Source organism: Blennius ocellaris (assembly GCF_963422515.1).
Source record: "Blennius ocellaris genome assembly, chromosome: 19".
NCBI lineage: Eukaryota > Metazoa > Chordata > Actinopteri > Blenniiformes > Blenniidae > Blennius > Blennius ocellaris.
Genome location: NC_137668.1, coordinates 16,042,832 through 16,055,523, shown reverse-complemented (window position 1 = coordinate 16,055,523; position 12,692 = coordinate 16,042,832). Strand labels below are relative to the sequence as shown.

General features: G+C 40.5%; 2 protein-coding genes across 4 annotated transcripts in view; one reads left to right on the top strand and one right to left on the bottom strand.

Annotated features, from left to right (window-relative positions):
• The window catches only part of LOC308143876 (sodium/hydrogen exchanger 9-like), a gene marked incomplete at its 5' end in the record, with an annotated part of 62,518 nt that extends 53,016 nt beyond the window's left edge, over positions 1 to 9,502 (bottom strand). The window contains 4 exons of the mRNA XM_080514818.1: positions 1,493 to 1,608; positions 4,869 to 4,945; positions 5,130 to 5,207; positions 9,356 to 9,502. Coding sequence (XP_080370944.1) covers positions 1,493 to 1,608; positions 4,869 to 4,945; positions 5,130 to 5,207; positions 9,356 to 9,502 — 418 coding nt within the window. The remainder of the gene's footprint in view (positions 1 to 1,492; positions 1,609 to 4,868; positions 4,946 to 5,129; positions 5,208 to 9,355) is intronic.
• Positions 9,503 to 11,491: 1,989 nt separating this feature from the next.
• The window catches only part of dipk2ab (divergent protein kinase domain 2Ab), a 28,625-nt gene continuing 27,424 nt past the window's right edge, over positions 11,492 to 12,692 (top strand). For 2 of the 3 annotated variants that reach the window (XM_080515163.1, XM_080515165.1), the window contains exon 1: positions 11,492 to 11,642. The gene's annotated coding sequence lies outside the window, so the exon portion shown is untranslated. Of the gene's footprint in view, positions 11,643 to 11,797; positions 11,911 to 12,692 lie in introns of those variants that run through there. The other variant, XM_080515164.1, reaches the window with a different exon arrangement.

Below are 12,692 nucleotides of genomic sequence, written 5' to 3'. Positions count from 1 at the left end.
TCTCTCTTCCCTTCTCCAGTCTGATCCCACTGTGTGGACACCATGGCTTTGCATATAAACTACTGTCCATATAGTTATTATACGCGAGAGTCATTACCAGGTAAAAGAATAAATCTCGGACCGATCTGATGAAGGTCTAAACATCTGAAGCATATGCACTACTTTTATGCTGCATCATATAGTATGTGTCAGTGTCTAAATGAGCTGGCTTTCTTTTGTTTGTTATTTGCTGCTCTGAAAAATTCCATTAAGTGATAATAGATGCATAGAGAACTGGCCGATTAAATGTCTAACTCATTTGCAGTAGTCCATTGCAAAAACATTGGCAGATAAATTGCGATTGAGGTTGTTCTTCAAAGCCGATAATGACCATAAAAGCATTTTCCAGACCTCCATTTCATGTCAGTCGCATCCTGATTTTGTGGCACTCAGACAATGAGTCAGCAACAGTAAGAAAGCCGCTACGCAAGGGTTACCAGCGTCGATGAAAACCTTTATTCGACAGCAGTAAATTGTTCTCAGACTCACTGTGGCTTTGTGACGGTGTAAGTAGGCTGTTTTTTTTTCTCCCCCAGTTTTGGCCTTGAGTGGGAAAATGCACAAGGAAAAGAAACGACTGGGTACATTTTGATGGCCCCTTTTTTTCCCAAAAAGCAGAAAGCCAGAGCTATATTTGGAGCGCATGAGATTGAGAAAGCCTAGGGGTCTCCGCATTTGGGCCATCAATGTGTTGCAGTGTGATTCTAATCAAAGTGACGAGTACGCTGGGGTCGGCAGCGATGAGCACAGCGTGGCATGGCAAAATAACGTCAGTCAGTGTGACAGCTGCACCATAATCTCCAGCCACTCTTTGACACTCACCCAGATCAACCACTTATTTGTATAAATAATTCATTACCAAATGGGGGCTTTAACATTGACACTGTCTCAGCTGCCTTACGACGTCTCACTTTACTGCTCTTAAAGATTACATTGTGTGGGTGGCACTCAAAAAAAAAAAAAAAAAAAAGGTGCACAGAATTTAAAGCACCACCATCTACTGAGAGGACATTGTTACTTTGTTCCAGCATAAAATAATTTCTGCTCCTGATACATTTGCCTGCCAATCCTGAGTCTCACACCTCACTGTTTGAAACAGAGTACAACAAGGTGTGAAAGAACAGCGTGAGCCAGGACTGACCTTTAAAAACATCTGATATATTAACTACCCTCTGAAATCTAAACACCGTGATATGAAATCAAGACTCCAAGGCTGCAGAAATGTTTTGATTCAGGAGTCTCAATGCATTATTTTCAGGGTGTATGCTTGTAATGTGCCTGTTACATATTCACAGTGAGAAAGTGTTAAATACCTTTGGGGGAAAAGTGTGAGTTCTTTTTAAAAAAAAAATGGAGTACAGATCTGCAACAGTAGTAACAGGCGTGTATAAAACAAGTCTACAAGGAGAAGTAATAAAAGTCACTGTCGGACATTCTTTATAAGGTCAACTACCTGGGTCAGTAGCCGATATAATGGCACCAAATAGGAGGCAGTCGGTGAGCACGAATTCTCCATCTGTTGCTCGGCCCAACAGCACCATCAGTCTGGTGCAGCCGTACATGGAGGCCCTGGAATTGAGGACAAACAGACAGAAGGAAACACGGTGAGGTCATCAGGGAGCGCCAGCCGGAGCGAGCCTATCAGTCATCCCGCTAACCACAGCAGGGCTTCCCCCAGAGTCGTCTGGGTAATGGGGCCAGACGCTAGCAGCAGGTGAGTTGACCCGTTTCCAAGCAGTGGCCGCTTAACATAAGTGGACACACAAATCTGTGACTCCTCGGCAAGGATTTAGATTTAAGCACATGTACGTGAATGACTCTGCAAATCTGTTTTTATAGATACACTTGCGACACAGCATATCCCAACACCTATCAATCCTTATGCCTTGCAACGCTTTATGACACCATTACAAGCACTGAGTAATAATAGAAAGGTATGCCACTGTGTGTGCGTCTTTGTGTTTGTTCAACAACTAAACTACTAAAAAGAAAACACATGGAGACTTTGTGAAGGGCACTGTGACAGAAATAAAACAGAAGTGGTATTTTTATCAGCTCAGGAGTCAGAGTACAAAAATAAATCTGGAAAATGACTGTCCCAGAAAAGCACCATTCCACCACAGCACTCATAAAAAAGTACTGTAAACTATCAGCACAAAAATGGCAAATTGTCCATTCAGCGTGCAACATGACATTCCAGTTTCTTTCGTGGTAAGTGATGTTAAGTACTAATCCCAGCCTGTCCTCTGGGGAACCTCTCTGTCCATTGGCATAATTCACATGATGACAGCACATGAACCGGCCCCCACAGCCAGGATTTAAAAGCACGGCCCACAGGTCAAGCAACAAAGCTGCCTTATTTGTGCCTTCAAGGGGAAACTTGAAGTGATGATGTGCATTGCACGTAAGTATGTGAGAGAGAGTCACGAACACAGAAAGAGGGAATTGAACAGGCAGACACAAACAGAATTTGTTTTTTTTTCCGTTCCCTCACTCATGTGCTTCTTAATTTTTCTGAGCTGACTAACTATCAACAGGATGGGCCATGTCTGGGGCCTGGATAGTCCACATGACCCAACATATCAAAACCTGCATATTGATTATCGGAGAAAGCGAGGTTTGATAAGTGATGCTCCAGTGAAAAGACTATTAGATAGAGAAAAAAAAGATGAGATGACAGTTTATTTGGTTCGATAAGCCCATTAATCCAAGCTAATATCTAAAGTGGATGACATTCGAAAAAAAAATTAAAAAGGAAGTCCCTTGAGAGGGGAGATAATTTATGAATGGACAACACAAATGATTTTTAATGATTACGCCTGGAGGCCTCTTTTTAAGGCTCGCAACATCAAAGAGGTATTGACAGTACATTTGACATCCCCTTGGCTCTCTGAAAGGCTTTCTGAAACATTTTCATAAAATCAAAGGGCTTCTCAGTTTGTCACAAATTAACGGACGTAAAAGTAAAAGAAAAAAACCATACAAACAGGAACAACAAAGCTGGAATTGTAAGGTTTTCAGGCGTATTGGGGAGGCAAACTCAGCAACAGCTGACGTGCAAAGGATCGTTACAAAGTCTGAGAGTGCCATCTAGCTGGCCAGGCCAGAACAACAACACTACGCATCTGTACTGGAGCTCTTACAAAATTCACACTCCACACTCAAGCTGCAACAGACATGCCGACAAAGTAGAAAATGCATTTTCTAGCTCTGTGATGAGGTGGTGAACTCTCCAGGGTGAATACTGTATTTTACCCTGTTAGGTGAGATAGACTGTAGACTGTGTGTGCAGAACATGGATGGATGGATGGATACATTTCATGTGAAAATATTAAATGGTGGTATTTGTGTGCATGCTGGCATAAAGAGCTAGATTTAAGTGACCCCACAGAGCACTAATGCTTTGCACACTGCTTTTCCTGTTTTGGAAAAAAACAAAACAAAACAAAAAAACAACTGCAAAAATTAAAGTCAGCGGAAATGGATTAGGGCTGTTACCGCATGAATTTATTCATTAAAAAAAACAACACACACAAATACTATATATTTTCTTTTGAAATAATACCATAATACACTTTTTTCTCTCTCTTAACAATTCAGTAAAGAATAGGAACTTGTGAATTTACAAGCAGCTTAGTATCGTGGCAAATGTCATCTAATTTACTGGAAGTACCATATGACTGAAAAGGGTAGCAATTATCGCCCATTATGTTAATGTTTATTATCACAGTCATTAACATATGATAGTGGAAGAGAATTGCAACTACTACTAATGATAACAGCACTTTCTAACATAAAATGCAGCTTAATGAGCTACTATCTACAAGCACATCGCTTTTATAGATTAACACGCCGGGACACATAAAATATTCTCTACTTTGTAGTTACAATTTGTATGTCAATATTAACAAGAATGATGCAATACAACCTAGACTCTATCTTACAATGTGTATTTTTTTTCTGTATGAAAAACTAAAATTATGCTATAGCTTCAGCTGCACAGCAGCACAGTGGTTTAGCAATCTCGTCTCATTGCAGGAAGGTTGTGGGTGTTTTAATTTAGGCCAGGTCTTTCTTCGTAGACTTTGCATATTCCAACAGAACATGCGTGGGTTTCAGAGTGCTCTAGTTTAATCTCAGTCCAAAAACATGCACCTGAAGTTAAGTCGTGACCCTAAATTGCCTGTGGTGTGTGCATGGTGTTTACGCTGCGATGATCTGGTGACCTGCACATAGTCAGCAGGGATTGGCTCCAGCGCCTCACGATCCCGAACAAACTCGAGATGTGTAAGAAGATGAATGTATGATAGCAGTTATCACATCATGTAGAGGTTAGCTCTCTCGTTTCATAGTGGGAAGGTTATATGTCCAAAATGCAGGCGTTGGTTGAATCCCGAATTAAGTCGTTGTTGTTGTTTTAAATTAGAACAATGTTGTTGTTAATGACCATCGGGATCCTTGGACATTTAAAGACGCATTTCTTCACAGTTTTATTTGAGTCAAATGTGTGTTTTTCTTTTATGTTAATTACAGCATTTTGAAGGTGTTTTATCATTATTACATTTCTCATTTGCTAATTAGACATATTTATGGCAGAAGCCAGGTGTTTTCATAAAACCTACAAGTAAACCACATTTCAGCTGATATCACTGTTTTAATTTGTCTTCATAACTTAATTTCTGTTAAAAAGAAGCATTTTAAACATTGGGTTCATTTCTACATATTCCTGTTTTATCATGAATGTATCTAAAATAAAGCAGGGCAAGAACTTTACTTTTGTGCATTTTATTTCTTCTGTCTAATTGTGCGAACAAATAAAGAATACTTACCCGATGATTGTACAGCTGATTATTGTACCCAAGAAAGCATAGGTCAGAACAGAGCCCAGATTCTCGAAGAACCGTTTCTGGAATTACAAGGAAATTCAATGAGAAGCAAACATAAAGGTCAAAAGATCCATGACATGCTAGTTAAAATGCCATACAGGGCATATTGTGTTTAGAAATGATGGCGAGCACATATACAAGCAGTCATCTTTTGATATGATCTTTTGTTCACCTCTGGGAGCCTCGTCAGGACAGCAGTCTCACCTGATTAAGGGTGTAAGCTCCATAGAAGATGATGGGTGGCAGGAACAGATTGAAGAGGACCTCTGGATCAAAGGTCTCCTGTAAAAGACCGAACTGCTGTGTGGGTGATTGACAGGGCTCCGTAGGGAGGGAGAGGACTCGCGTTTTACTAAATGTGACTGACTGACAGACAGATTGCACATGCATTGTTCGCTTCAGCGCCCCTGTTTTGGCAGACAAGCACAGGTCGGTGGATTTATTATTTTTTTTCCAACTTTGAATCCCAGTGACACAACAATCTGTAGATAGCATGGTAATCTTATCTTTCCTCTCTACTTATGTATAATAGGGATAATCATCAATGTGGCCATTGACTCGTGTTTTCTTTTCTTTATCTATTTTTTTCCCAAAGACCTTTATATTCTTGTCAACAACAAACTTTGGCCTTTTATCACAGTGCCTTATATCATCTCGCAGCCTTGTGTTGCCTGATGTTATAATTACTGCACTAGCATGCGGATTAGGTGTCCTGACTCAGACATTGGCTGATTACAGCAGAGCACAACGAAAAATAAGGAGTCTTGCTGGTTCTGTCAGTCTTCACCCTGGAAGCTCTCAGAATTCATGGAAACAACAAACACCCACATTCAACAGCTGAATATCTACTAAAAAAAAAGCTGCTACTAAGAAAAGAAAAAAAAAAAGAAAAACTTACCTTACCTTGAAAACAAACACAAACCAGAGTGCAAGGCTTTTTTTTTTTTTTTTGCTCAAACCATGCTCTCTCTCTGTCTGTTTTTCATCTAACCCAATGTGATGCAATGTAAGCCGCTCAGAAAGGTAGCCTTTCATGTCCTTCATCCTTGAATCCTTTTTATGTCTATTGTGGGTACATTCTGAGGATCAAACAGCAGTGATATTCAATACAGATCAGAAATAATGCCATTTTTGTTTTTTATCTCTACATCCCACAAGGTCTCCTAATATGGCTTAAGACTGAATTCGAGTTAAATTAAATTTCAGTCCAGAGTATGAGATGTGGAGATGACGTGTGCAATATTGCTATGGTCACAGACCTTGGCATAAATTTGTCTTTATATAAATACATTTTAAAAGAGACAGAAGGTTAAAATGGCAGGAATAGCATGAATATTTGGAGGAATGAAAATAAGCCAGTCTCTTTAATTGTCCTATTTCGAAGACATATTGCATTTTGGTGAACATTTACCCAAGAGCGAGTGGAAGATTGGATGTCTTTCTTAAATTATCATTTCTAATGCCGGTGAAGTCCCACATTCGATTTGGAGAGCCACCATGCTTTCTCAGTGACTTACACTTGAATTGGTTGCCAGAGCTACAAATTGCTGCCATCGTTCTGCTGCTATCACCATGTTCAATGTAAATGTACTTTTTTTGTTGGCCGCAATTACCCACACAGCACAATATATATGCATTTTTTTTCTCTCTGTCAGCTGCTTTTGACAAATACAAAACAGCATAACAGAGACTAATACTGAGACTGTTACCAATAAATTATGCATATGCTGGTGGTTTTATTCCAAGGGGCCACCTGCACCACAGTCGAGGATGGAGGTGTGTTGTATACACTAATTGCCTCTTCAGCTGAGCAGCACTAAATTTAATCAGACCACAAACTTTAATGCCTTACTCCCCAGTGGCACATAATGGACTCAGTAATGCAATGAAATCCTTATCTCTCCTTGCTAGGTCCCCATATGTATCAGGCTTAATGGCGTGAAGGCTGCACAGAACGGTCTGACCGATGTAATGGCCTTTGTAGTAGCCTCTGCTGGTTTGCTAATGAGACCCCAGCATTCAAAGGGGGGCAAAGAGTCCAAGCCATTAGTGAAGAGTTACACTTGGCCTGGATGATTTGCAAGGTTCATGGTTCACAACTCCTTTTTTTTTTTTTTTTTTCTGGGTGGATTTATTGCTCAGAGATCAGAAAAATAAATTTTCAAAAACACTCATTCCACATTCTCTTACGCTGGGTGGAAATTGCATGGCTGAAGCTCCGGCTCCTCGTTTGGCTTCTCTAATATGACAAATCTCTCTGATCGAAGGACTAAAATATAAATGCAAGCAGCGAAACAGTGCTAATACTAATGACGACTGAAGGGCCAATCCAAGGCTTAGGCTGATGTATTGTGCCGCGATATGAGAGACACTGACTAATTCCCTATTAACAAATAATTGCTGTGATAACCCGGCAGCACTGTGGCTTAAGGTCCAGCTTTAGCATCATTTCAGTTGCACCTCAGTGACAAAGTTAATGTGAACTGGGAAAGAATATTAGTATGATAATACAATACCAAATGAAGTCAAAGTCTAGTCGGCTCTTCCCTTTTACAGGGGATGCTGCAGCAAATTTCTGTGACTTCCACTGTAGACTTGGATAGGATTTTCTTGCCACAGCTGGAATTCAAACCTCGGTCCACCCATACAAACAGATACCAAGAGTCAAGAAGTTTTCTACTGATTGAAAATGCTGCAGTGAGAGTTCTGACAAGTACTAGCAGGAGGGATCACATCACTTTGTCCTCTTGTTAAATCAAGAATAAAACTTAAAATCCTTCTTTTAACCTATAAAGTTCTTAACAACCAGGCTCCACCATAAAGACAGTTATAGAGCCGTTAGTTCCATATTACCCCAGAAGAACACTTCATTCTCAGAGTTCTGGCTTACTGGAGGTTCCTAGGTTTTCTAAAAGTAGAATGGGAGGCAGAGTTTCCAGCTACCAGACTCCTCTCATGTGGAAACAGCTCCCAGTTTCAGTTTAAGGATGCTGACAGTCTCTACTTTTAATGCTCAAGGCGTTTGTATTTAATAAAGGCCATTTTCTAGTGAAGCTGCTTTAGGTTTAGGGAGACCTGCTGGGAGAGCTACACTGAGCGTCTTTCCCTTTTCACTCACCATGTGTCACTATTAGATTTGTCTCTCTCCTGTAGTCTATGCTCTCTCTCTCCCCCCTTGCAGGATCATTGACAGTGGAAATGGGAGTTCATGGTCTGAGCCACCTGCCCCCATTCGTCTGCAGCGATTGGATCTCTGTCTACTGAATTGAATGGAGAATCCCTACCCCCGACATGAACCATGGTTTAAATCTGTCTGTCTGCCCTATCCTTTTCTCTCCGATCCTCTAACCGCCACCTGAAACAGCAGAAAGTTCTGCAAAGGTTTCTTCCTGTTGAGAGGGATTTCTTTTTCTTTCCACAGTCGCTATGCTTGTGCATGTGGAATTGTTGGGTTTGTCTCTGTTAAATTCCCTTCAAATGGTGTACAAATAAAATTGAATTGAATTGAATTGAATAGATTACCACTGATATAATATATACACAGCAAATTATGCACTGGTGAATTGTTTATCCTCTCGTGCTCCCTTCCACTTTATAACAGATGCTCAATATGCATACCCATTACTGTTCTGTATCATGGATTGAGGTGTCCTTCTCTACTCGGGTGGAAAAAGCTGCAGTGCCTGTTTAGATACCCAAGTATCTCTCATCTCTCCCTGCAGTGCAGCATAATCCAGCATCAACACCACAAACAACAGTATCTTATTATTGCAGCCAGAAATGTTTTTGCTTAAGAGAACACTTTCAGGAAAACAAATAATCAAGAAGACCAATGGAATTCACTCAGCGTATGCCTCTTGTTGTCAGTAATGCATGTTTATCCGCTCCATTTGAGTAGAACTATATCAGTATTGGGTCTTTCAAATTTAATTTCCCCTTGTCCATATAGTGCACCTGAAAATGCAATCCCCCCCTATCTGGTCTGTACTAAAACACTAATATGGGTTAAATTGCTCTCTTGCCCTCTTCGTCTCCGCAGCACCATTCTCAGGCTTTTCTAATAACAAACAGACTGTGTAAATGCTTTAGAGGAAAACCAATAAGGAAGAATTTGTGTAGGTTCCTGTAGATGTAAATATTCAGCTCACAGAGGAGAGACAGCATAAAGGTGTGATCGAAGGAAAGGCAGTAAAGGAAAGACATTATTCTGGACAGAAAAAAATGCACTTCAGACGAAGAGAAAAACCATCTGCGTTTCACTCAGATTTCAGATGTTGCTGCCGCAGTTTGGCTCATGCAGCTTTTTAAAGCAAATGCTTTATTAGTGCAGATTATTTCAATTGTGCCACAACCCACAGCGCTCAACCACATAAAAGATGCACTCGCACTCTGTATTTGCAGTGAAGGTCGAATTAAATTGCCATAGTTACCGTATGAGGAGTTGAGATCGGTGGGCTTCTTTGATTGATTTTTCCAACATGTCTATAACAGTGCCCATGTGATGTGGTGTTGACTATCAAGATGTGAGGAGTGCTGTTCAGAGCTGGGCACATGCACACGCTCTCTATGTTCTCCATTTGCTCTCCTCGATGTAAGCATCTCACAACAAATCCAAGGAGCATACCTGCAACGAATCAACACAAACTTGGAATCCTTTTAACAAATAGGATTTGCCAGTAAACCATAAACACAGATAGATTATTGCAGCCTATAACAAAGGACCAAAGATGCCACATATCTATATTGCATGCTCTGATGAAACACAGTTGAAATGGCAAACTTTTAAATATTGCATACATTTAGCACATTGCATTGTTTGTTTGCCTTTATTTAGATATAATAGATGTGATGCATTAAGTTGATCTCAATTAAATCTGACGCTTGTGGTGAATTTCATGAGAAAATGTGGAAGTAAAACGTATTACGTCCAAATTCTGTAACGTTATATTGATTCTGGGAGTTCAGGAAGTGTTGCTGACTTCCGTTCTTCATATTGTGCAGATAAACAGATCGAGGCTACTCACCATATAACATTGCACCTCCTGTTTCATTCATGAGTCTAAACCTGAACTGCTTCAACTTCCACACACTTAGAATGGTTATGAGAGCCAAGACAAGTGCAGCGAGCGGCAATAATGCTGCTCGATCTGGGCTGAGAGCCGACATCTTCAAATGACGGGTTGAACTCATAGGAAACAAACTTATTAGTTTGAGACTAAACCCAACCACAGCAACATCCGCAGCCGCAGAAACTGCGCGCCTCCAGCCGCTGGTGCGTTCAATGACGCTTGTATTTCTGTCTTATCTGTTGCTGCTGCTGCTGCAAAAAAAAACCCAAGACAAAACAAACAAACAAACCAAAACACACACACACACACACACACACACACACACACACAATATATATATATATATATATATATATTATCATTATTATTTTTTTTAACAAGCTCACGACTATGAAAAGTAGAAAGGATCTAGACTCTGTAGAAGGTTTGCAATCATTAAACTGCTCCGGGACTCTTTCAAAACAAACTTGAATTTTTTATCAGACTTGGATTATTTGAGATACATATGAACCATCCCAATTAAATAAGTGCTGTCTTCGTTAAAGCAGCAAAAGTAAATCCATTTTAACAAACAAAAATCAAAGAAACATTTTAAATTGTTAATTTTAGAGCACAAGTAAAATAAATATTTAGGGTTAAAAATAAGTGCATTTGTAATGATGATTCGAAGTATCATTTTTGTGTGAAAACCACACATGTAACGTTTTTATTCGTTTTTTAAACGCTCACCAACATGCCGCCCTTTTGTTTCCCAGCAGGGTGCGCTAAATACAAACTAATGGACGCAGAGCTCCTGTGAACCAAATGGACTCCTGCATATTCAACGTAATCCGTTACTATTCCTTTAGTTTTAGATGAATCAGTCATAACCTTCAATGAGCACATTATTGGTCAATTAATTGTCTAATATAATATAGTATAATTAATTAATTAATGTAATTATTTGTTTGGAATACCTACATTTTAGCTGCCTTGAATAAATACAGTTTATTTTGTGTTTTTCTATGAATTCAACTCTAATAATTGCCCTCGGATAGCCCTGCCACAGTCTGTTGAAGTAAGCAGAGTTTATATTTCAATATGTGCACATTATTGTGTGTGTGTGTGTGTGTGTGTGTGTGTGTGTGTGTCTGCGTCTGTGTCTGTGTGTTTTTTTTAAAAACGCGTGTAATCGTATTTTTCAGCATTTAGTTTTATTTTCTTTCCAATCATATTCAGATGGGCTTAAACTATTTTTCAGGCTGTGCTATCTTTAAATTAAGATTTATTGTTTTTAGAATGTGGACGGAGAAAAATATGTAGTTTTTGGAACAACTTGGGGGTCTGGGGGCGGGGCTTAGGGGGAGAAGGAGGGGGCGGCGCTCCAGACGAGACAATATTAGAATAATCGCTTAGCAACCGTGACCGTAAACTGAGCTCCGCTGTCGTAAAGAGCCAAGAGGCTGGTGTTGAAAACAGTGGAAACAGAACCCATTGTGGTGTTGGAGAGGAGTGAGCCGCTGCTTGAGAGTGAAACGCAAACAGCCAGTTTTGCTCACCCACAAAGCGAGGGACTCATGGTCCACGGACGGATATGGACGTCAAGTGCACGACGCGGAGGTTGTAGCCCTTTGTGAGGAGCACCGCGTCGGCCAGTCGGAAAGATCCGGTATGTGAAGAGTTAAGACTCGACATCCCAACTGTTTATTCCAGCAGCTAGCTGGCTAGCTGGCTAAGATACCTGAGAGCTAGAAATGGGAAGCCCCGGCGTGTGTGCCTGATAACGGATCTCCGTCGAGCTTCGAGCAAAGCGGCCGTCGGCTTCGGCTGCTGCCCGCGGGGCTTTAAAGTATCCGCAACTTTAAAAGAACGAAATGAACTGAGCGCTAAACGTTCCCCTACTACGGACCCGGAGAGGGGGGGAAAAAGTCACACAGGTTTGTTTCAGTTTCTTCCTGTGCGCGCCCGGTGCCGCCGTTCAACTTTACTCATTCCCACGTTAATTCACAGAAGAACAGACGGGTTGAATTTGATGGCGAGGAAAACTCAAAGCGAGTGTTGCGGGAAGACTTTGAGCGTGACTGTTGCGTCTTGTGAAACGATTAATGATGAGATTAGATACTTGGAGGCGGTGTGTTTGGCAACAAACTCTCTTATCAGATCCTCACATCCGCTGTGCAGTGACAGAAAGCTTATTATTACCGCTATTAATGCGAGCAGCCGCTGTCAGTTTATTGTGTCACGACCAAGCTATATTTGGCATCCTCCAAAAAATTATCAACGTTTAGTATGCTGCCCTTTTAATTATGAGCTCTTATCTTTTTGCATCAAAGCTCATAGGAGAGAAGATGAGACTGTAAATCTCTCATCATCTTACAGGTAAATTATTGCAAACTATCATTGTAGTAACATATGACACTGTAGTAAATACATTCTTGGAGATGAGTGTATCCCAACAGGTTGTCGTCCTTTTTTTTGCTTTCCTCTATGTGTTTGCAACAACAGGTTGAGTAGTTTTCCCTTCAGGTGTGAAGACTCAGCCACAGACAATACAGGCATTATTTAGAATGACAGCCACGTCGACGCGACCGTGGGATTTGTGTACTCTCACAACACTACACTCTGTGCAAACTCTTCCTTTCATTTCTTCAAGTAAAAAAAATAGATTAACATAACCGATTTAGTGTATTTTGGTCCAGACAAAGCTCACAGTGAGTCC